We start from the raw sequence: 23,870 nt of genomic DNA, 5'->3' as shown, positions 1-23,870 counted from the left end.
AGGGGGATAAAGCAAATAAGTTAAACAATATCAACAGGAAGCAGCCAGACAAACCAAGAACTTGGGACATTTTGCAGGACATAGGTGCCAGGTTCTTAACAATCAGTGGTATGAAAAAGTGGAAGAAGGGGGGATTCTTATAGAATTTTAGAAATTTGAGGAGATAAAGCAGGCGAATAAAATGCATACATTTTTCTTGTGTCCTAATTCCAATAAACTAAGTAAATTAAACCTTTTTTAGAAATTTAAGGATTTTGGATATGGGTTTTAGGTGATAATAGAAAATTATTGTTAATTTTGTTAAGTGCGAAGGTGGTCATGTTTCAGAAAAAAAAAAAAAGTCCCTATCAGCTAAAGATGCATACTGAAATATTCATAGTGAGATTACATGAATTCCAGGATTTGCTTTTAAACACCCCAGTAAAAAAAAAAAAAAAAAAAAAGGTGAATGGGTAGGTGGGTAATTAATTTGGTGAAAGATTGATATTTATTGAGGCTAAGTAAATAAGTCTTTTTGTGTTTGAAAATTTCCATAATAAAAAGTTAAAAAATCAATTCGTTCAGTGTAAGTACTTTCTCTTCAATGTGTGAAATTTTCATCATTAGACACATATAAAAAAATTCCTGGCTCGGGTCTTACTGATCCCTGCATTCAGGATGAGAAAACCTATGTTGCTTGTTTTTTTAAATCTTTCCCCCTTACAAATTGACAAATAGCCAAGAAGAAATAATTTTAGTAAGATGTTCAACATTATGAGTAAGCCAAGAAACTCAAAAGAATGAAGTTCTATTTTTTGCTAACTAAGTAGTAAGAATAGTGCTGGAAAATACATGGAGAAGTTCACATATTTGTATATCCGTGATGATAAAGTTAAATGTTTTCATTCTTTTGGAAAGTTATTTGATAATGTGAATCAACAGTAATGAGTAACAGACAGAGATATCTCAATCCCGGGAATTAATCTATACAGATAATTCAAAAGAAGGAAATATGAAGTTTAAATATATTTATCACAGCACTACTAAAACACAGAAGTAATCTAAATCTACTATTATGAACACATTTAGTTGTTTCCAAAATTTAGAACTATAAAATTATGCCACAATGAACATCTTTAGCATATAACATTTTATCTTTTATAATTTGTTGACATAAAGCCCTAATGGAATAACGGATATTATAAAAATTGTGGTCATAAAACTATGAAGCAACATGGAGAAATGCTTAAGTGGAAAAAAAGGAATGTTAGGTATAACTTCATGTGTAAATATGAATATAGACAAATATTGGTAGAGAAAAGACTTACTAAGCTTATTAGAATAACTAATAGATTATGAGTAAAATTTTCTGCAAGGTATTTTTATCTTCTCTACACAAAAAAAGAAAGAAAGAAAAATATAATAAACTAATTCCTCTGCAAGCCCTTAGTCAAGTAATATGTCCTCTCTGCTTTGAAACTCATTTCCCCCAGGTACCCAGGTGCCTTGGTCCTTCGCTTAACTCAGTTGTCTGCTTAGGAGAACAACTGATCTCACTACCATAGCTCAAATAGCACCGCATCACTCTCTCTGCTAACACACAGAATAAGTTAGTGAGCCAGTTAGTTGGCTAGTTTGATACTTGTCTGTCTCTCCTATATGATTATAAGTACCATAAAGGCAGGACCTTTGTTTTGGTCACTGTGTCCCCATTACCTAGGGCATTATCTGACACAGGCATAGTAGTCACTCAGTAAAAAACTGTTAAATATAAATGAATGAGTAGACATGTGGACAACATTACAACAGCAAAATTGAGACCACTATCTCCAAAAGTATGTTGCAGTTTGGAGCCTCACTCCAGATTTGCATAGAAGATGTACAAACAGGTATGCTTTTCTGTAAGGAATTCTCCTTAGCATGCTCTTGGAGAAGCTGCCTAAGGTGTAGGTGATACCATTAGCAATTCCACTTATGGAGCACCTGCTTTGTATTGGTTCCAAATGAGGGCCTTACCTACAGTTCTGAATGTAAACGGGATTCTGCACAGCAACCCTCTGAAGTAGGTATTAGCCCCATTTTACATACGAGAAAAAAGAAGCTCTGAGAAGAAACATATATAACTAGTCAGAAGAGGTGCTGAGATTCAAATCTAGGCCTAGCTTCAGAGCCTAACTTAAGTGCCGCTCCCCTAATTTTAATTCATCCTGACCTTGAGGTTTCTGTGAATAATATAAAGCTGAGTATAAGTATCACAGCCCAATAACTTCATACATATAAGAGCGCTACTCCTGCTCCACTAAAATAACATGTAACCAAAGTGTGCGCCATGTGGTGGGAAGTAGCCCAGTCAAGAAAGTCCACTTTGATAGTCGTGGCCCTCTCAAAAAAGGCAACAGGAGCACCCAGGGGTTGGGATCCAAATCATGTAGCTGCAGGCTTTTCATTCCCATGTCACTTTCGGACATACCTTGCCTTGTTCAACTATCTGTTTGACAATTTATCAGACGATTTAGCAGACTTTTGAGGCCCAGGGATCTAAGAATCTCGGGTAGTAATTGTATAAGCTGTCCTGTGTTCTTCCTGTAAACCTCTGAGACACAGCTCACTTTCCTCTTTTTCATTTTATTACAGACTTTCTAGAGTCTGACTAAGAGGGCGGTTCAGTGGTTAAGTGATTCGAACCCACCAGCTGCTCCCCGGGAGGAAGATGTGGGAGTCTGCTTCCATAAAGATTACAGCCTTGGGAACCCTATGGGGCTGTTCTACTCTGTCCTGTAGGGTCGCTATGAGTCACAATCAACTGGACAGCAATGGGTTTGGAATACAGGAAGGCCCACTATTTAAGAAAAACAGACACACACTCACAACCATCTTTCTTGCTATTGTGTGTGGCACAGTCATTCTCAAAACTTTAGCATGCATGAATCACCTGGAGGGCTTGTTAACACAAAGACTGTTAGGCCCTGTTCACCGTTTCTGATTCTATAGGTCTGGGATAACCAAAAAAAAAAAAAAGAAAAACCAAACCCATTGCCATTGAGTTGATTCGGACACATAGCGACCCTATAGGATAGAGTAGAACTGCCCCATAGAGTTTCTGAGGAGTGCCTGCTGGATTTGAACTGCTGACCTTTTGGTTAGCAGCCGTAGTTCTTAACCACTATCCCACCAAGGTTTCCAGGTCTGGTATGGGACCCAAGAATTTGCATTTTTAACAAGTCCTTAGGTGATACTGATGCTACATAAAGCAAATGATATAAAACTCACCTTGCCTATAACTAGGTGGGACTTGAGAAAATTATAAGGCATGCCAGCTAACCTAGAAATGACCCTCATCTAGGCCTCTGCAGGGTAGCTGGTCTCAGGAGTTGGACAGCAGGGAAGTAACAGCCTCTCCTTCAACTTGGGTGAGTCTCCGGGGAAGAAACAAAAGCAATCAGCCAAACGTGCTGTGATACCCCTCCATTTAGTAATTCAACAAATTGAGAAAGTTTGAAGACTTACTTTCCTGGAGCCTCTCTCTGGGGCCAATTACCTCAGGAGGGCTGTTCAGAAACACTGACAATTAAAACTGCCAATGAGATGGGAAGGGTGTTTATACTCTGGTGGGGCTCTTAGCCACAAGGAAAATTAGCAAGCACCTGTATGGCCCAGATAATGAACAATTAAAAACAAAGACAGGCACTGAGGACCTGCTCCCTGTGGGAGGATGCTAAGGGCCTGATGTGGTTAGAAACTTGAGCCTTAAAGAGGAATTCTCTGCACTGAAACAAAAATGTAGATGAATTTAATTTCCCAGGAGGCTCGGTAGTTAAGCTGTCATTATAGAAACTCTGTGTAACTATGTGGCTTGGGGTAAGGCAGGGCACCATCTGATTAGTGGACTGACCATATGGTAGGAAACCCACTTCCAGAAAGCCAACAGTCAAAACAGAAATTCAAACCAAGACGAGCTGTTGATTAATAAATGGCCCTTTTTGTCAGGTGTCACATTGTATAAATGTGGCTTCCTATTTACGTAAAGTCATAAACGACCCAAACCAGTATGCGAGAAGCCTTGCTGTTTTAGTAGGAGCCCAAGTCAAGCACAATGAGAACTAGTTCCCTCCACGGTGCTTTCTGGTCATCCTATAAATATTTTTCTTTTGTATCTAACTGATGTCTCTCCTTGAAATGTGTCTGTATTGCGTTATTTTACTCTCAGACAATGCCCACATAATCATTCATGGGCAGTATTCACTTGCTGACTGTTCTACTCAACTAACTCTCAGACTTCTGTGGCTATCCATACAACATAAATTTACCATGACACATTTTAATAAGACTTAGATTGAGTCTCAATGGAAAATGCTGCTTAACTAGAGTGCAGTCTAGAAATAAAATACATAATGATTTGTGAAAAGCATCGAGCAAGCTTCACTGAACCAGCAAATTACTACAAGACACTTTGCTAGTGGATTATGTCCCTGCCACTGCCTCCAGGTTTGCTGCCAAATAAAGCATAACGTGATGGTACCAACGAAGTAAGGAAATCCAACAGCAGAAGCAGAACTGAGTCTCAGTCAAAGGGCAGCTGTGATGTGGTAGAAAGAACATGGAACTTGGAGAAATGAGACCTGAGTTTAAATCCTAACTCTTTGACTTTCTAGTCTAAATAAACAACTTGGGGCCAAGACACCACCTTTGGCAGCCTTTGACAAAGGCCAGTGTAACAAGATGTAAGGTATCAAGACATAACAGATACCAAATTCCAAACTGAGCTGCAAGACATCCCCCAAAATAGACAGCCAAGGGACTGTTTGTGTAATTTTTGAACTCCTCATCCACACTGAGGACATAAAATGAGTAAAAAGAAAAGGTAAACTGAGAGGTATTTCTTTGGAGAAAACTGTGTTATATGATAGGGAAGGTGCCCCATCATTACTACCGGGAGGGGTGGGGTATGGTTCCTGTGTCACCTCCAGTCAAGAGACAGGCTTCAATGGGACCACTCAGGGAGCTAGATATGTATCCCCCATTAGTGGGACACAGTTGATGGTATCTGACTTTTCCCTGAAAAAATTCCGTAGGTGAGAATCTGGCTGATGTGGCCTCTGACAGCAGAATAGAGAGATGCAATTCAAAATTAACTATAACTCCATTGACTGAGAAGGAAAGGTGCAAATTTTCCATGGTCCACATATGGACATGAGAGAGAAAGAGATGGACTGGAAGTATTTTAATTATTTTTAAGGGATCAGCTGGAGGGAAAAATGAGAACCCCAAGAAAAACAATCTGTGCAGAGCGGATTGTCAAAAAAGTGTGCTGAGAGAAGAACAGCTAGCCGAGACATGTAAAGAGCACTCAAGAGTTCACGATGGAGCCTGTACCAAATGCACAAAGCATCCAAGAAAAAAATGTTAGAAGTCAACATCTGCCAGGCCCAGGGAACACAAAGCCAACTTAGGAGAGGGCTAGACAAGTCAGGACTTCCTTGCCCTGCATTCTCATCTCCTTCCTCCCCCATGCTTCAATTCTGGGGGGTCAGAAATCAAGGTCAACAAAAGGGGTGAGGGTGATGTATGCCAAAGAAGGCAGGCAAGGAGGAAGGAAAGGCCACACTACCCTCCCCTGGCCTCCTGCAGCTTGAAGGCCCCATTAGGGCAGAAGACCTGGCTGTCACTTTAAATAATAAGCTTTAGCGATTACATAGACTGAATTGCCTAAAGACGTAGCTTTTGTGTTTTTTAACTTGAACTGATTTTCTATTTAAAACTTTTTATTAAGGGTAATCAGAAAACACATGAGACTACCTAAGTTTTTATTTAGGAGAAAACCTTCTCACTAAATTAATTTAAAAGGATAGAAAAAGAAAAAATAAAGAAGCTTTTTGATTCCATGCATGAGTCATATTTATTCAAAACAAACATAAAAGAAAGGAGCCAGAAAAAAATTAAGAAAATGCAGTAAACAGAAGGAAAAAAAAAAAAAAAAACTTGCAAAGAGGGAAAAACAGGTCACATAGAAAGGATCAGGAGTAAGAATAAAACAAAACTTCTCAACCACAGAAGCTAGAAGTAATGTCTTTAGGCTTACGAAGAAAAATAGTTTCTATCTAGAATTCTATGCCCAGGCAACTTAATCACAGGATAATAGGATAAAAATATTTTCAGGCGATCAAGGTCTCAAAAATTTCACCTCCTATTCATTTTTTCTCAGGAAGCTACTGGAGTATGCATTCCACAAAAATGTAGAAGATAACATGCATGTATTAAAAGATATGGGATCCAGGAAACAAGAGGTCTAAATAGGAGAATAGTGAAAGGAATTCCTAGGATAACAACCCAGAATAGTTACTTCTCAGCAGGCCTGAAGAACATTGAAACAAAAGGTCTCCTGGAGGAATGGTTCCAAAAAAAAAACAGTGGAACTGACAAAGTATCAGATGTGGTTGACCATTTTGAGAAGGATTTCACAATTCCATCAAATAAATTAGTGGTAAGTACAATGAAATCTACAATGTTCCGCTGCTATTCATAATGTTTTCACTGGCTAATGCTTTTCAGAAGTAGACTGCCAGGTTCTTCTTCCTAGTCTGTCTTAGTCTGGAAGCTCAGCTGAAACCTGTTCTCCATGGGTGACCCTGCTGGTATTTGAATACCAGTGGCATGGCTTCCAGCATCACAGCAACACACAAGCCCCCACAGTACAACAAACTGACAGACACGTTTGCAGCAAACAGATGCAGCGCTAGAAGTGCTCACTCGTCTATGCCAAGAAATATGGAAGACAGCTTCCTGGACAACTGATTGGAAGAGATCCATATTTATGCCTATTCCCAAGAAAGGTGATCCAACCAAATGTGGAAATTAGAGAACAATCTCATTAATATCACACATAAGCAAAATTCTGCTGAAGATCATTCAAAAATGGCTGCAGCAGTATATCGACAGGGAACTACCAGATATTCAGGCTGGTTCCAGATGAGGATGTGGAATCAGGGATATCATTGCAGATGTCAGATGGATCCTGGCTGAAAGCAGAGAATACCAGAAGGAGGTTTACCTGTGTTTTATTGACTGTGCAAAGGCATTCAACTGCGTGGATCATAAAAAACTATGGATAACACTGCAAAGAATGGGAATTCCAGAACACTTAATTGTGCTCATGAGGGACCTTTACATAGATCAAGAGGCAGTTGTTTGGATAGAACAAGGGGATACTGATTGGTTTAAAGTCAGGAAAGGTGTGCGCCAGGGTTGTACTCTTTCACTATACCTATTCAATCTGTATGCTGAGGAAACAATCCGAGAAGCTGGACTATATGAAGAAGAATGGGGCATCAGGTTTGGAGGAAGACTCATTAACAACGTGTGTTATGCAGATGACACAACCTTGGTTGCTGAAAGTGAAGAGGACTTGAAGCACTTACTAATGAAGATCAAAGACCACAGCCTTCAGTATGGATTGCATCTCAACATAAAGAAAACAAAAATCCTCACAACTGGACTGATGAGCAACATCACGATAAACGGAGAAAAGACTGAAGTTGTCAAGGATTTCATTTTACTTGGATCCACAATCAACATCCATGGAAGCAGCAGTCAAGAAATCAAAAGACTCAGTGCATTGGGTGAATCTGCTGCAAAGGACCTCTTCAAAGTGTCGAAGAGCAAAGATGTCACCCTGAAGACTAAGGTGCGCCTGACCCAAAAAAAAAACTAGTGACCCAAGCCATGGTATTTTCAATCACATCATATGCATATGAAAGCTGGACAATGAATAAGGAAGACCAAAGAAGAATTGACACTTTGAATTGTGGTGTTGGTGAAGAATATTTAATATACCATGGACTGCCAAAAGAACGAACAAATCTGTCTTAGAAGAAGTACAGCTAGAATGCTCCTTAGAGGCAAGGATGGCGAGACTGCGTCTTACATACTTTGGACATGTTGTCAGGAGGGATGAGTCCCTGGAAAAGGACATTACGCTTGGCAGAGTACAGGGTCAGCAGAAAAGAGGAAGATCCTCAACAAGGTGGATTGATACAGCGGCTGCAACAATGAGTTCAAGCATAACAACGATTGTAAGGATGGCTTAGGACCGGGCAGTGTTTCGTTCTGTTGTGCATGGGGTCACTGTGAGTCGGAGCCGACTTTACGGCACCTAACAGCAACAACAACAACACAATGAAATCTAAATTAATGGAAAAGGGATCCAAACATTAACTCCAAAAAAAAAAAAAAATTTATACAAAATGACCACCGTGATAATAATAATTACAAAAAAAATTTTTTTTTTTTTTTTAATCATCAGTCATTACTATAAAGTCCCTGGGTGGCTCATAAAAAAAAAAAAAAAAGAAAGAAAAAAGTTTTTTTTTACTAACCTAAAGGTTGGTTTTTTGAATCAACTCAGCGACACTATGGAAGAAAGGTATGGCAATCTGCTTCTGTAAAGAGCACAGCCAAAAAAACCCTATGGAGCGGTTCTACTCTAAAAAAAAAAGCAAAAAAAAAAACACATGGGGTCACCATAAGTCAGAATCGACTTGATGATGACCCGTTATACCTCCGTGTGCCGGGTACTGTTTTAAATACTAAACTGGTATTGTCTCTTAAAATCCCTATAATGTCCCATAACATCTCTTCTGGGAGTTATTTTTACTGATGAGGTAAGTGAGGCACAGTGAGGTTAATGGCTTGAACAACATCGTACAGCTAATAAAAGTCACAGCCCAAATATGAACCAGGCGGTCTGATCCAAAAGCCATGCTCCACTATAATCATGCTTTGCTACATAGCTCAACTGTGAGCAATATGTACATGACTGCCAATGATATGTACCCACTGAATACTAATCTAACCTGGAAGTCTGACATTATTACCTGTTGAGAGAATGGGGAATGGTGAAGAGGGATGCGTTGGAGGTGAGATGGAGCAATAATAACATTTCTAAATCCCATCTTCCCTTGTAGAAAGTCAATATACAAGAGTTACAAGTGAAAAAAAATTCAAGTTATAGCAATATAAATATATTATTTAAAACACAAGTAAATAACAAAAAGTAACAGAAGGATCAGCTAAAAGAATTTTGAGAGGAAGACTGGATTTAAGGGTAGGGAAGGGAAAAGCAGGCATCTGCTCTTTTTCCTTATTAATTTTGAAGTAATAGTTGAGTTTCATAGTATTTCTTTTTTTTTTTAATTGTACTTTAGATGAAGGTTTACACAGCAATTTAGTTTCTCATTAAACGATTAATATGCATATTGTTTTGTGACATTGGTTGCCGACCCCATGACATGTCAACACTCTCCATCTCTTGACCTTGGATTCCCCATTAACACCTTTCCTGTCCCCTCCTGCCTTCTAGTCCTTGCCCCTGACCTGGTATGCCCATTTAATCTTGTTTTGTTTTATGAGCCTGCCTAATCTTTGGCTGAAAGGTGAACCTCAGAAGCGACTTCAGTACCGAGTTAAAATGGTGTCCAGGGACCATACTCTCTGGGTTTTTCTAATCTCTGTCAGATCATTAAGTCTGATCTTTTTTTGTGAGTTAGAATTCTGTTCTACACTTTTCTCCAGCTCTGTTTGGGACCCTCTATTGTGATCCCTGTCAGAATAGTTGGTGATGGTAGCTGGGCACCATCTAGTTTTGCTGAACTCAGTCTGGTAGAGGTTGTGGCAGTTGTGGTCCATTAGTCCTTTGGACTTTCCCCTGTGTCTTTGGTTTTATTCATTCTCCCTTGCTCCAGATATAGTGGGATCAGTGCAACATCTTAGATGGCCACTCACAAGCTTTTAAGACCCCAGATGCTACTCACCAAAGTAGGGTGTAGAACATCTTCTTTATAAACTATGTTATGCCAATTGAGCTAGATGTCCCCCAAGACCATGGTCCCTAGCCCTCAGCCCTGTAATTCAGTCCCTCAGGGAGTTTGGGTGTGTCTGTGAAGCTTCATGACCTTGCCTTGGTCAAAGTGCTGACTTCCCCCAGAATTGTGTACTGTCTTACCCTTTACCAAAGCTACCACTTATCTATTGTCTAGTAGTGTCTTCTCCTCCCCATCCCCACATCCCTGTACTATTTCTCCTACTAAAAAATTCAATTTAAACAAAAATTATGAAGTTGGGGGAAGGTGGGGAGAGAGGGCATCTAGCACTAAAATGAGCACTTGGACGGTAGTGTAGGAACCATGAACACCACACAGATCGGGCAGCAGAATACAAGGAAAAGTTCTACCAGTCTTCTTGTAAGCAACCCCTGGGCTTTGGGATGCAGCACCCTGGTTGTACCTTCTGTTCCAAACACCTCTCCACAGTGAGAGCAGAAGAAGTGCTCTGGGTGCCAGGTCTGGTTCATTGCCGTCAGCACTTTCTGGAAAAGGAGCACATAGAAAGATATCAGAATTTTGCAGAGCAAAAGCACAACCCCCGTTCTGAATGAGTAATTCAAAGCTGCATGAAAGCAGATTGGGGAGAGGGGCTTTACTTACATCCAGGATGGGAGCAGCACAGTAGGCACAGCGTGGAGAAAAAAGGTGGTGGTAATCCTTGGAGCAGTAAGCCAAGCCACCCCGCTCAAAAAAGGGGCTGGAGCTGATTTCTCCTTTGCAGTGAGTGCAGACAAAGTGCTCTGGATGCCATGCTTGCCCTAGAGCATGGATCACCTGGGGAATGAAATAAAGCCAGGCATGGACGCCCAGTAAGGTGCTCTAGGCCCTATAGCCTGCACAACTCCAGAAGGTAAAATTCACACTGTATTCTGTGTAAATGGCACTCCCTGGAACTATGCAACACCTAGGTTCTACCTAAGACTGTTGTCCGTGTTTTATAGATGGCAAAAGGGTGCCCACTTTCCTGACTGATCATGCTGACAAAAAGCTTATGAATGTTGGTTACCAGTCTGTCTCCCCAGAGGGTGGTAGAAACAGCAGACAGCCTGGTGGTGATTGACAAGGTGACTACAGCCCTGGCATTGAAGGAGCCCCTGGAAGAGGAAAAGGCCTAATGACAGTTTTTATTCTTCTGGTCTGAACACTCATTTCAAGCCCCATGCAAAGTCAAGACTCAAGACCCTTTATCATGGCTTTGGTAAAGGACGATTCAGAGCAGAATTTTGTGGATATGATTTGTAACTGAGCTCATCTAAAAATTGTAATCAATTCATTTAGACAGGGAATGTTTGGACAGAAGGAACAATAACAAAAAAAAAAAAAAAAAGTTTTTTTTTTGTTTTTTTTTTTTTTGCTCCTCTCAATAAAGGCAGTACAGAAAAACGTTTAAGAGCTCAAACTCGGGAGTCAGACTCTCGTGAGTTCAAATCTCACCTCTACCTCTTACTAGACCTTAGGCAAGTCAGTTAATGTCTCTGAGCCCTCGGTTTCCTTATCTTTACAAAGGGAAGAATAATAGAGTTTCCCTTGACATACTGAAGTGACCACTGAAAGAGCGAATGCTTGTAGCAGTAGCTTATGCCTTGAGCACTACCAGTGATCAGTAATTATTAACTATTAACTAAAATGGTGATCTGTTTCCGTTAAGATTACAGCCATGAAAACCCTATGGAGCAGTTCTACTCTACATACATGGAGTCACCATGAGTCGGAACAACAACTCATAGTAACTAGCAATAACTGAAATGTCTTAGAATACGAGGAGAAAGAGCAATCCTTGGGAGGACAGAGACAGACATACACACAGACATAAATGGCTGTAGGACCATCTTGGCCCATCCCACCTTTCCAGCAATTGGTTTCTGGCAGGAAGCACAGTGACCCTTGGGCACTGTGGCAATCCCAAGGTCCTGCAAGTCCTGCTCCAAACCCCCTAGCATGGAGTCCAGGGAGGCCTTGTGATCCTGCTTGTCTGATAAGTGCTTCTTGCCCACATCTGCTTTTACTACAACCTGATACCAAGGAAAGAACAACGAAAAGGATCAGCCTTGTGTAACTTTACCATCATTGACATCTTCTACATGACTCGATAAGCTCACCTACACTGATTAATCACTTAGCCTTTCCTTTACCTCTTCCAAGACACTGAAAGAATCCAACATTTTAACTCCAATAAAAATGCTTTCATGTCCCTTTCATTCTTAGATCCTTGAGTTGAATAAAATCTGATTAGTCTTCCTCCATTTGTAAATCTTTTCTAACTGTAGAAAATTGAATGTATAAAGATGATACTCTTTCTGGCTCTTACAATCAACAACTAGTCATATCATCCTTTTATTCATTTATTCTGCAATATTTATTGAGCATCTGGTTTTATTGTTGTTGTTATTGTTGTTAGGTGTCATCGAGTTGGCTCTGACTCATAGTGACCTTATATATAACACTGTCTGGGTCCTGCACCATCTTCATGATCACTGTTGTGTTTCAGTCAATTCTTTTGGCTATAGTGTCAATCTATCTCATCGAGGGTTTCCCTCGTTTTCACTGACGCAATGTCCTTTTCTAGTAATTCATCTTTCCTGATAATATGTACAAATTGAGCCAAAATCTCTCCATCCTTGCTTCTAAGGAGCCATTCTGGTTTTACTTCTTCTGTGACTGATATTGAGTATACAATTTGTGTCAATCACTGTTGTAAGCACTTAGTGCAGAGCAGTGCACAAGAAAGACTGAGTATCTACTTACAAACCAAAACCAAACCCAGTGCCGTTGAGTTGATTCCAACTCATAGCGACCCTATAGGACAGAGTAGAACTGCCCCCCATAGAGTTTCCAAGGAGCGCCTGGCGATTCAAACTACCGACCCTTTGGTTAGCAGCCATCATAGCACTTAACCACTACACCACCATGGTTTCCTGAGTATTTACTTACCCTCACGGAATTTACATTCTATGGCGTGATAGGCAATAAACAAACAAATAAATATATGATTTAACGTCAGGAAGAGATGAGTTATAAGTTGTATATGGAGACAGAAGTGACAGAGGGTGGGATAGTGAAGAAGTGTTGACTTAGATGAGGGTGTTAAGAGAAGGTTTCTCCAAAGAGGTGATATTTGAGCAGATATTTGAGTGATACACTTGAGGACCCAGAAATACTGACTGATACTTACAGGAGGAGCATTGCAGGTGGGAGAGAAGGCCTTGAGGAAGGAAACAATTTGGCGCATTGGAAGAAGAGTATAAAGGTCAGTGGAGCAAGAGCAGAGAGTGAGACGGCGTGTGGCAGGAGAAGATGATGGAGAGAGAGCCAAAGTTCACAAGGTCCTTTGTAGTAAAAGCTTGGTTATATTCTAAGTGTAATGAGTATTTCAAGGATAAGAGCGAAGGAATCTGATTGATAAGATCCTTGTGGTAGCTGAGCAGAGAATTAAGGGCGCACAAGCAAGAGTGAAAGCAGACTAGGAGGGAGGCTAACAGTTTACACCAGAAATGATGACTTCGGCCAGTGTTAAGAGAGAAGGTGGTGAGAAGTGGTCAGATAAAATTTGCTGATGGATTGGATTTATTTAAACCCAACTCCAAAACAGTTATTAAAAACTAGTCAAAGGAAAGGTCTCAAATTACAAAAAAGATGCCTAGCTTATCCTTCATTGCCTCATGTCCTGATTCTGTCTCTCTCCACTCCTTTCCAACTGGGCTACTGCTACCATCTGCCTACTACTCTGCTTCAAATCTGCACTCATCAGCCAGGTGTTCAAAGTCTCCAGTCCACTGCCTTCCTTTACCTTCTCCATCTCATCTTTTATTACTCAGTAAAAGGCCTCAGTTATTTAAGCCCAGCCAGGCTCCCTACAGTGTCCTGAATGCAATGTGTTACTGTCTCTCTCCAGGCTTCTCCTTATCCTAATTTTAATGCCTGGAATAACCTCACATTATCTCTTTAATCCAAAATGCTCACTTCTCTTCAAGAAACTTTCATCATCTGACAGAATTCCTTCCTCCTCTCTTATAAAATGGCAATTAACATTAACAGGTTAATGTTTAAAAGGCTAATATCTGAAAGGCCTGACAGGATGACCGATATTAAGTATGAGAACTAAGTAAAAACATAAAAATACACCTATAGCTATATCTACATCTATATTTATATCTGTATCTATATCTATTTGCTCGTACATTCCAAAATACTTCTAGACAGATATGTAAGAAACAGGTAACATTGACTACCTCGGGGCAGGAGGGCAGGGTGAGGTGGAGAAGGAGGCTGGATGGCTGAGGGACAGAGATGATAGGAGCCCTGATGGCACAACGGTTAAACTCTGGGCCAGTAACCATAAGATCTGTAGTTCAAACCCACCCAGCAGCCCCATAAAAGAAAACACCTGGAGACCTGTTCCTATAAAGATTAAAGATTTGGAAACCCTATGTGGCAGTTCTACTCTGTCCTATAGGGTCTCTTTGAGTCAGAATCAACTCGATGGCAAACAACAACAACATACTTTTTGTACTTTTGATTCTTGTACAATGCGAATGTATGGACTTTTCAGAAAATAAACAGATATTTTTAATTAAAATTTTAAATAAATCAAGACCAATGCTAAATTGATTCAAAAACACAACTAAAACTCCTAATGTTGTTTTATTTCTATCATTTTCAGATATACCGTACAATGAGCCAATCCACCCAGCTTATTGTTGACATTAGCCCATCAAAGAACATCAGTCATTAATGAAAACTTGTTCGTGATGTTTATTCATTTGTCCCTTTAGTAGAGATGTGCTATTATGTGCCAGGCTCTGTGCAGTCCAAAGATGAGCCAGAAAGATAAGATCACTGCCCCCTCATCACCCATATTGTTATACACAGCCTTCAAATTATTTCATTGTCACTTCATGTGTATATATCAAATCCTCGAACCAGATTTAGAACTTCTTTCGTTTAAGAACGCCCAGCTGTATTTTCCTTAATAAATCCTTAAGCCTACTTCTCAGATTTACATTCCCTGCCAGGCCACATGAGCTTGCCACTTATGATTTTGAGGGTAGAACAAGGAAGAGGGTATTATCTCAATATGAAGCTTAGGACTCCTCATCCTTTCAGAGACACTTGACCTTCCCTTGCTCTATCTCAGTTTGCGCACTGGTCGCCTCTAGCCTGCTAGGCAGGTCTCCTTAATAGTCCTTCCACATTATACCTGGCCTTTTTTGCCTATGCTTTCAGGGCTCACTCCAAATAAAAAAGCCTCCCCTTCCATCTCTTTACATTCAAACCCTACCTATCCACCCCGGGTCCCATTCCCCCTCTCTGATAAAATCTCCATGGTCCCTCTACATCCCTAATGTATGCTCCACATATTTTAGCAAACCACTTGTCTTTTATTCTATAAATATTGCAGAAATATATGCCTTATTTTACCATGCACACTCCAAGCTCCTTGAGATTAGGGCTATCATATTTAACCTTTCGTGTCTAGATAATACACAGCACAAAGTTAAGCTCATCCACTGTATTATACTTAGTCTAGAAAAATGAATGACAACATAGAAGACTTCCTACAGGAAATAAGCCAATGCTATTCTGGGTCCTGGAAGTTTTACCACAGGGACTGTACTCACCTCGGGCTGCATTTCACACAGGTGGGCCATGAGCTCATCCAATTGAGCAGCTGCTGCGGTTTTAGGAGGTGGTGGTGATTTCTTTGGCTTTTGGAGCTTGCTACAGGGAAGAACAAAAAATCACACCAAGGCCTCAAAATTCAAATGCTAAATCACACATAAAATACCAAAAAATGCTTTTTCTTCCTTAGATACTGAGTCTAAAACCAACGACAGAGGGTATTTTTAAAATGGGTAAACTAGACTAAAAATCTGAACAAGGTCTCTCTGCCTCTTGTCTCTATTTCTTTCTCTGATCATGTCAAAAACTGACCTTGATCTCATGTGCATAAAGGAAAGGGTTGGCCATGTACCTGGTAGGCCATTCTCCCTGTCATGGATTGAGCTGTGTCCCCCAAAAATATGTGTCCACTTGGTTAGGCCATGATACCCAGTATTGTGTGGTTGTCCTCCTTTTTGTGATTGTAATTTTATGTTAGAGGATTACTGTGGGATTGTAACACCACCCTTACTCAGGTCACATCCCTGATCCAATACAAAGCAGTTTCCTTAGGGCGTGACCTGCACCACCTTTTATCTCTCAAGAGAGAAAAAGGAAAGGGAAGAGAGCAGAGTTGGGGACCTCATACCATCAAGAAAGCAGTGCCCAGAGCAGAGCGCATCCTTCGGACTCAGGGTCCCTGCGCCTGAGAAGCTCCTAGTCTGGGGGAAGATTGATGAGAAGGCCAACAGAGAAAGGAAGCCTGCGCCTGGAGCTGACACCCTGAATTTGGACTTGTAGCTTACTAGACAGTGAGAGAATAAATTTTTCTTTTTTAAAGGCATCCACTTGTGGTATTTCCGTTACAGAAAAACTAACTGACTAAGACACTCCCCCAACAACTTGGTACAAAGAGACCCCTGAACAGAGCTTTAAGACCATGGCCCTGTATTTTTCATTTGAATAGCATTTTTTTGCTATTATTATAAAGAATTATGTCTTCTCTCAGTTACAGCCAGACAAAGATAAAAGATAAGAATAGAGAGTAGGCATCAGCAACCTAAGGAGTCTGGGCCAAATCCAGCCATGTTATCTAAAGGTTATTTACATTTGCATGTTATCTACAGCTGCTTCCTGTAGAGCTGAGTAGATTCAACACAGACCCGTTGGCCCATAAAGCCTAAAATATCTACTATCTGGCCCTTTACAGAAAAGTTTTACAGACCCCTAATATAGATTTAGGTAATGTACATGATGTTGGTTTTATACCCATATCATATGATTGTAAATAAATTATTAATAAATAAAACTTTGGATCCAAAAAAAGAAAATACAGGTTGTATTCAAATACCTGTGCAATCACTAGAAAGATTCATCATGTTTGAGGACACCAAATCAATCTTCATAAATTCTAAGTAAATCATACAAGTAATATTCTTTGCTAGCAGTGAATAAAAGTGCAAATCAACCATTAAAAAAAAAAAAATCTATCCACTTAAGAAAAAATAAAGTGCTTCTAAGTAGCTCTTGGCATGATGAAAAAACAAAATTAATGGAATTTTCAGACTATTTAGAAATAGCAATGAAACACATACATACACCCCTTGGAGTTGAAGGCAAAATGGCATTGAAAGGAAAATATACACAGTCCTAAGTACAATTACTGAAAAATAAGAAAGATCAAAAACAAAACATCCAATGCAAAAATCTCAAAAAAAACCCAAAAACAACTAAATAATTAAACAGAAGAAATATAACATAAATTAATGAAACGTAAAAAAAACAAAAAGCTGTTTTATCAACTATTTGAGTATATAGAAAAATATGGAAAATTACCCAAGTCATTCTATGAACCTAGCAGAAACTTGGCACTAAAACTGGACAAAGACAGAACAACAGATGTGTGTGCATGTGTATGGAAAGCTTAAATAAAAACAACAGAAATGTGTTTTAAAAAATTATACAGCGTAGCCAGATAATATTTATTCCAGACATCCATATTAGGGCAAGGATTAACGTAATTCATTACACTACCAAATAATAGAAAAATTTTCTAAACATAACGATAAAAGAAAAAATCCCATTGCCATCAGATAGTCCATTCTGACTCACAGTGACCCTATAGGACAGAGTAGAACCGACCCACAGGGATTCCAAGGAGTGGCTGGTAGATTCGAACTGCCAACCTTTTGGTTAGCATCCAGGCTCTTGACCACTGTGCCACCAAGCCTCCAAACATAACAATAAAAAAAAAAAAAAACTGTTGCCATCAAGTCAATTTCAATTCATAGCAACCCTACAGGACAGAGTAGAACTGCCCTGGTAGGGTTTCCAAGAAGTAGCTGGTGGATTTGAACTGCCAAACTTTTGGTTAGCAGCCATAGCTCTTAACTGCTATGTCACCAGGGTTTAGGTGCTAAAAAAAAGCTGTTGAAACTCAAACTCAACCACAATTACTGTTGTTGAAGATCTAAGGAAAAAAAAAGAAAGCCACAACTTGATAAAAGGTGTCCACAAGAAATCTATTGCAAGCCTCATATTTAAAAGTCAAATATTAAGCACATTTCTAAGCAGAAATGAGCAGAACAAGAGTTCTACTATCATTGCTGGTCTTCAACGCTATTCCAGAAGACATACCAAACACATTTTCTCTCTCACACACAAACACACACACACACACAGCCATAAATAAAACTCTATATCTTTCAGTAAATAGGGTCACTATGAGTCAGAACTCACTCAGCGGCAACAGGTTTAGTTTGGTTTGGTTTTCAGTAGATATATTTTCAAAATGAAAACTTGCTTTACTTATTTTTGTGTGTTTACCAACCAGAAAAAAAGTAGAAGGACAACGGACATCTTTCTCTCTTAAGAAAAAAAAAAAAAAGACTGTCTTTTGGGTACCTGTCCCACTGCTGACATACCTATTTGTGAGTATTTAACCCCCAGGAAAAATGTAGGAGAACAATAGATATTTTCTCCTTTTAAAATTTAAGACTTAGTCTGGTCCTCTGCCACAGCCAAGATTTTACTATTATTATTTTTTTAATCTGGGAACAAAAATGATCGGGCATGTAAGTGACTGAATTAGTCCCTCTTGGAAGTTTCCAAGGAGCCCTACTGGCACAGTGGTTAAGTGCTCAGCTGCTAACCGAAAGGTTGGCTGTTCAAACCAGCCTCTCTGTGGGAGAAAGATGTAGCAGTCTGCTTCTGTAAAGATCTACAGCCTTGGAAACTCTGTCCTCTAGGGTCCCTATGAGTGGGACTCCACAGCAATGGGTCTGGAAGTTTCCAGGAAAGTACAGAGGAGCTCTCCCTCTCAACTCTTGGCAGCTATAATCCATTAGTAATTTCTGCATCAGGCAACAGCACTGTGAGCACACTCTGCTGCCCTGTGCCCCAGGGAAGAATAAATGTAGTTTGCTATAATCCTAAAATCCTGTCCATCTCAGTGTATAAAGAGAAATAGATCATTGCCATGAGATCCTAGTAGTAATTCATTTAAAAACACAATATTCTAAATAAGAAATGAGAGACCTTGAAGAGTTGATGATTACATCTTTAAAGTACCCACTGCAAGAAATGTTCCCAAAAAGAGAAGAACCTCAAATCAGAGGTCCTTTGACCTTTAGAAGATGGTAAATGTGCTTTGCTAAGTCATCAGCAGCAACCGAGTCCATTACTCAGAGATTTCAATAATGTGAATCATAAGAGATGCTTTTAAAAGAACCCAGACTTCTCAGGTAAGGGGATTCTTTGTGCAACTCTGTTGGATTTTTTTTTCCCATTCATTCCTCTGTAACATTTTATATGAGTTGTTCATCCCTGTTCTCACCAAAACTATTATTTTTGTTCATGTAAAGGGTACATTTCTAAATTATTATTCATACTGCTATTGCTATATTAGAAATACATTACATTGCTATATTCACAAACAGCATTGGAATTATTTTCTAGATTGAAAGCAATGTTTGGTTCATTTAAGCAAGCTGGAGTAAATGGCAGAAACAGAATGCAGTAATCTAGTTTCTCGGTCTAAAATTCTATCTGTACATGCTACTCTTGCTGGCTCTGAATCATGGCAGCCTTAAGGATTTGTATCAGTCTAGTACATATTTGGAGCTCTGCTCGTGCAGTGGTTAAGAGCTCACCTGCTAACCAAAAGGTCAGCAGTTCTAGCTCCCCAGCCACTCCTTGAAAACCTTATGGGGCAATGCTATGACTCTATGACTCATAATTGACTTGACAGCAATGGATTTGGTTTTGGTTTTATTACATATTTACTAGGTCACTTGGATTTCATAACTCTTTCCCACACAGGCATACACAGCAATTATTTCAGTAATGGGAAGTAAATCAGTAGAAGTCTAACTAGGCACACATTAGCAATGTGAGTAAACAGAGAGAATTTAATCCAGAAACTTAATTACATAAGTGATGGGATTGCTAAAAAGCAAAAGACTAGGAGACAAGACAAGGAGACAACCCAAAGATTAGCCACAGCAAGAAGCCATTACTACCTCTAGGCCAAAAGAAAAAACAAAAGTTTCAGAGGTATCAGAGCCTGGGGGCCCAGGAAGGAACCCTGGTGGTGCAGGGGTTGAGAGCTCGGCTGCTAACCAAAAGGTTAGTGGCTTGAAGACACCAGCTCTCTGCAGGAGAAAGATGTGGCAGTCTACTTCCGCAGTTCTATTCTGTCCTACAGGGTCTATGAGGTAGAATCAGCTTCAAGTCAGCGTTTTTTGTTTTTGTTTTAGGGAGGGGGAGGGGTTGAAGCCCAGGTCACTGGAACCACAGCAGGTCTGTCTTGCTCTAGCTGAAGCCATAAAGGAGATAGAGCTATTGTCAGAGATAGTGCTGGAGGAACAGAGAGATTCGGGGAGAAGTATACCCTCGAGTTCGGGGACTCTCATCTTCCAGCCTCTGGAAAGCCCAACCTCCAGGGGTCAGCTCCTCCAGAATGCAGAGCAAGAGAGGAGGGAGGAAAGGGTCTGATGCGAAATAACCAGAGATCCACACTGTGGGGAGGGAGAAGGCAGATCAATAAATTAGTATTGGCGGGCCCTCAACTGATCATAATGCCAGAGATGCAGGAAAATGGCTGTTGGTTGGGCTGATCCGCATGTTTTATTTTTGCGCATTCATTTGTATTTCTATTAAAGTCTCAGTTTCCACGATTTTAAGAAATCCAATTTACCGAGTATGTCAAGCTCATTTGCTGTTGCCTTGCTTTGTTTGATTTTTTGTGGGGGTCAGGGTGTTAGGAGAAGTAGAGGCATGCCCACCGAGGAACTCTCTGGAACTGGATAAAGCAGGAATAAATAATTCATTAATATGTATGAATCAAGTGGCCTCACTCCCACCAACGTAGGAAGCACCCTCAAGTGGAAAGTTTTAAAAGACTTCTTGATAGCACAGATCCTTCCAAGTACTTTCACATCGCGCATGTATGCTCTTGGCTGCAATCTGGAAACCAAGTAAGATGTGGTCTGGTACTCTTTACCAAGCATGAGTCTTTATTCTCTAAATTTTAAGCCTTTGTTTCCCAGAAAGTTTTCTGATTTAAAAAAATTGCAAACTAAATTGAAGAGAGAAAAAGAAAAGTGGCCTTTTAATTCTTCAGTAGAAATAATTTAAGAAGTGAACCTGTTTCAATATTTAATTTTATGATTAGGATATCGCTCCACCCACTAAATAAATTCTGAGCAAATATGGAAAGACTATACATTTGAAGGAGGACATATTCATTACTCTGCCATGGCGATGCACTGGCTCAGTTTAGTCCTGATCCCAGCTCTGATATCGTTGGCATCTTAAGTTTCTTCAGGTGTGTTTTCTCTTTTTGTGAAAGGGAGCATGGTATCTGTGGTGATTCTGGGACTATTTATACTTTTTCAAGTGGTGAAGGAAGTAGGAGGACCCACCACCCTTAACAGCCCATCTGGAAGCCAGGCACCTTGAGAAGTTGCCAAGTCAGCTTGGCAGAGTTCCAGCTCTGCCCAAGGACTGCAGAAAGAGGAGGAGGGTGGTGGGAGTTCTAATAATAAACAATCACAAAGCAAGTTATTGTCCAAACATGGATTGACAATTATCTAATAATTTTTTTTTAGGATTTAATTAAAAAAAAAAAAGTACCTGTACGTATCGGGCTCCTGGATACTGGCAGTATACGCGAGCTGCGCCTAAGACATACAAATGACAGCGAAGAACAAAGAATGAATTTCTGTTACAGGAACGTTGGTGCTTATCTAGAGTTAGAGGATGCTTTCAAGTCCTGAAGGGAACTGATAGTTGGCATGTCCTTGAAATCTCCTCTCATTAGGCAGAGGAATACCAGTCATCCTGTAAAGAAAGGCCAAATTCTAAACAGCATAGTTGGCAAGTGGGCAAATAATAGCGTGCCCACCTCCCCCACCCTAAAAGCACTGAAATAGAGAAGTAGACCAGCCTCAAAAAGGAACCATCAAACAAACAAAATGAGCCAGAGCAAAGTCCCTTTAACTGGACAGAATGGTATCCAGGCTAAGACTACGACATGATTAAATTTAGTATACCAACAGAAATAATGTGTTAGTCTAAATGGTGATTGGTCAGCAATACATTTCTTCATTGAACAAATATCGACTGACTGTCTTGTGTCAGGCCTGGGAATGCAGCAGTCAAAAGAAACCAAAACAAAACAAAGAAACAAAAACTGCCTACACAGGTGCTTACATTCTGCTGATGAGACATAACGTTGTTGCTAGGTGCCATCAAGTCGGTCTCAACTGACTCATAAAGATCCTGTGTACAACAGTACAAAACAGTGCCCAGTCCTGGGCCATCCTCACAATCATTGTTAGGCCTAGGCCCATTTTTGCAGCCACTGTGTCAATCCATCAGTTGAGGGTCTTCCTCTTTTTCAACTGAACCTCTACCAAGCATGATGTCCTTCTCCAGGGACTGGTACCTCCTGATAACATGTCCAAAGTATGTGAGATGAGGTCTCACCATCCTTGCTTCTAAGGAGCATCCTGCCTGTACTTCCTCCAAGACAGATTTGTTCATTCTTTTGGCAGTCTGTGGTATATTTAATATTCTTAGCCAACACCAAAATTCCAAGGCATCAATTCTTTTTCAGTTTTCCTTATTCATTGCCCAGCTTTCACGTGCATATGAGGTGATTGAAAACACTAAGGATTAGGTCAGGCACACCTTAGTCCTCAAAGTGACATCTTTGTTTTTTTAACATTTTAAAAAGACCTTTAGCAGCAGACTTGCCCAAGGCAATATGTTGTTTGACTTCTTGACTGCTTCTTCCATGGGTGTTGATTGTGGATCCAAGTAAAATGAAATCCTTGACAACTTCAATCTTTTCTCCATTTATCATGAAGTTGCTTATTGGCCCAGTTTTCTTTTTTTTTTTTTTCCTTTATGTTGAGGTGTAATCCATACTGAAGGCTATAGTCTTTGATCTTCATCAAAAAGTGCTCTGAGTCCTCTTCACTTTCAGCAAGCCAAGTGTCATCTACATATGCAGATAAGCAGATTAACATGTAAAATTAATCAGGGGAAATAGGGGAGAGACAACAAATATCAACGGGTTGATCAGAGGCCTGAGTGAGAAGTTGACCATTGAGCAAGGACTTATGGGAGGTGAGGGAAGCATGCAGATATCTACAGGTGATGGAACAGCAGGGAGAGCAACCTGGTGTGTCTTCGGAACAGCAAGGATGCCAGTGTGGCCAGAGCAGAGTGGACCTGTGAGACAGGGTTGAGAGTCAATGGTGCCAGATCACGTAGGTACGGTGACCATATAATTTATTGCCCAAACCAGAACACTTTAGAGAGTAAAAGAAGATGCTAAAATGATTAAATTACATAATTTTTTAAAGGAGTAATGGTTAAGTTTTGGACTACTAACTAAAAAGTTGGCAATTCCAACCCACCCAGAGGTGCCTTGGAAGTAAGGCCCAGCAATCTGCTTCCAAAAGGTCACAGCTTTGGAAACCCTATGGAAGCACTCTACTCTGCACACATAGGGTCTCCATGAGTCAGAAGCAATTCAACGGCAACTTACAACAACATATTTTTGAGGTATGTATTTATTGACCAAGGGTTCCTGGATAGTGTAAGCTGTTTGTTCTGAGCTACTAACCTAAAGTTGGCAATTTGAATGTACCCAGTGATGCTGTGGAAGGAAGACCTGGTGATCTGCTTCCATAGATACTACAGCAAAGAAAACACTATGGAGCAGTTCTACTCTATCACACAAAGGGTCACCATGAGTTGGAAGTGGCTTGATGGCAATGGGTTTTGTTTTGTTTTGTTTTTATTGACCAAAATTAAGTGTTATCATACTGGTGGACCTATAAAATAATTTTATTCACACTTATTTTCAAAATATAATTTTCTAAAATATTTTAAAATGATTCA

The 23,870-nt window shown here is 40.0% G+C and overlaps 1 protein-coding gene across 4 annotated transcripts in view; it reads right to left on the bottom strand.

The window, feature by feature from the left end:
* Positions 1-23,870, bottom strand: part of LPXN (leupaxin) — a 63,634-nt gene that overhangs the window by 7,126 nt on the left and 32,638 nt on the right. For 2 of the 4 annotated variants that reach the window (XM_064288031.1, XM_064288030.1), the window contains exons 3-8: positions 22,170-22,962; positions 21,591-21,637; positions 15,476-15,575; positions 11,702-11,869; positions 10,458-10,631; positions 10,258-10,339 (exon numbers count right to left, since the gene is read on the bottom strand). In XM_064288031.1, the coding sequence (XP_064144101.1) occupies positions 10,258-10,339; positions 10,458-10,631; positions 11,702-11,869; positions 15,476-15,575; positions 21,591-21,637; positions 22,170-22,208 (610 nt within the window). In that variant the 5' untranslated portion in view covers positions 22,209-22,962. The remainder of the gene's footprint in view (positions 1-10,257; positions 10,340-10,457; positions 10,632-11,701; positions 11,870-15,475; positions 15,576-21,590; positions 21,638-22,169; positions 22,963-23,870) is intronic. The other 2 variants (XM_023540550.2, XM_010600905.3) reach the window with 1 other exon arrangement.

The sequence above is a fragment of the Loxodonta africana genome, chromosome 7 (genome assembly GCF_030014295.1).
Source record: "Loxodonta africana isolate mLoxAfr1 chromosome 7, mLoxAfr1.hap2, whole genome shotgun sequence".
Lineage (NCBI taxonomy): Eukaryota > Metazoa > Chordata > Mammalia > Proboscidea > Elephantidae > Loxodonta > Loxodonta africana.
The sequence above is the reverse complement of the archived record's forward strand: the minus strand, read 5'-3'. Positions and strand labels throughout refer to the sequence as shown.